The sequence below is a fragment of the Fulmarus glacialis genome, unplaced genomic scaffold (assembly GCF_000690835.1).
Source record: "Fulmarus glacialis isolate BGI_N327 unplaced genomic scaffold, ASM69083v1 scaffold7651, whole genome shotgun sequence".
NCBI classification, from domain to species: Eukaryota; Metazoa; Chordata; class Aves; order Procellariiformes; family Procellariidae; genus Fulmarus; species Fulmarus glacialis.
In genome coordinates, this window is record NW_009190801.1 from 21,396 (window position 1) to 21,794 (window position 399).

The following is a 399-nucleotide window of genomic DNA, read 5'->3' on the forward strand; positions in this document are numbered from 1 at the left end:
AGGTAGTCCTGCGAGGAGTAGGGAGCTGGACTCAATGATCCTTATGGGTCCCTTCCAACTCGAGATATTCTATAATTCTGAAATTATAGTGAGCGGAGATATGAAGGACAAACACTGCTATGAACAGAGTATTCCCTGGATCCACTGCTATGCGTTCTCCCCCACGATTCATCTATAATAACATAATGCAGGGTATGAGCTTGACGCTGACAAAGAACACGGCAGACAAGGCTTCACCCCCTGCACACTCACCCCAGCTGCACTATAAAGATAAACTGCACGAGGTGGACGGCTTTCAGAAGATCGTAGGATTCAAACAGCCCCACGGCTTTCAAAAACTTGGTGAAGCACAGCAGCACGATGTACCGAGTCAGCCTGCAAAAGCAGAGAGGGCAGTCT

The 399-nt window shown here is 48.4% G+C and overlaps 1 protein-coding gene across 1 annotated transcript in view; it reads right to left on the reverse strand.

The window, feature by feature from the left end:
* Positions 1 to 371, reverse strand: part of SLC30A5 (solute carrier family 30 (zinc transporter), member 5) — a gene marked incomplete at its 5' end in the record, with an annotated part of 19,244 nt that extends 18,873 nt beyond the window's left edge. The window contains one exon of the mRNA XM_009586429.1: positions 253 to 371. Within this exon, the coding sequence (XP_009584724.1) occupies positions 253 to 371 (119 nt within the window). The remainder of the gene's footprint in view (positions 1 to 252) is intronic.
* Positions 372 to 399: the final 28 nt, after the last annotated feature.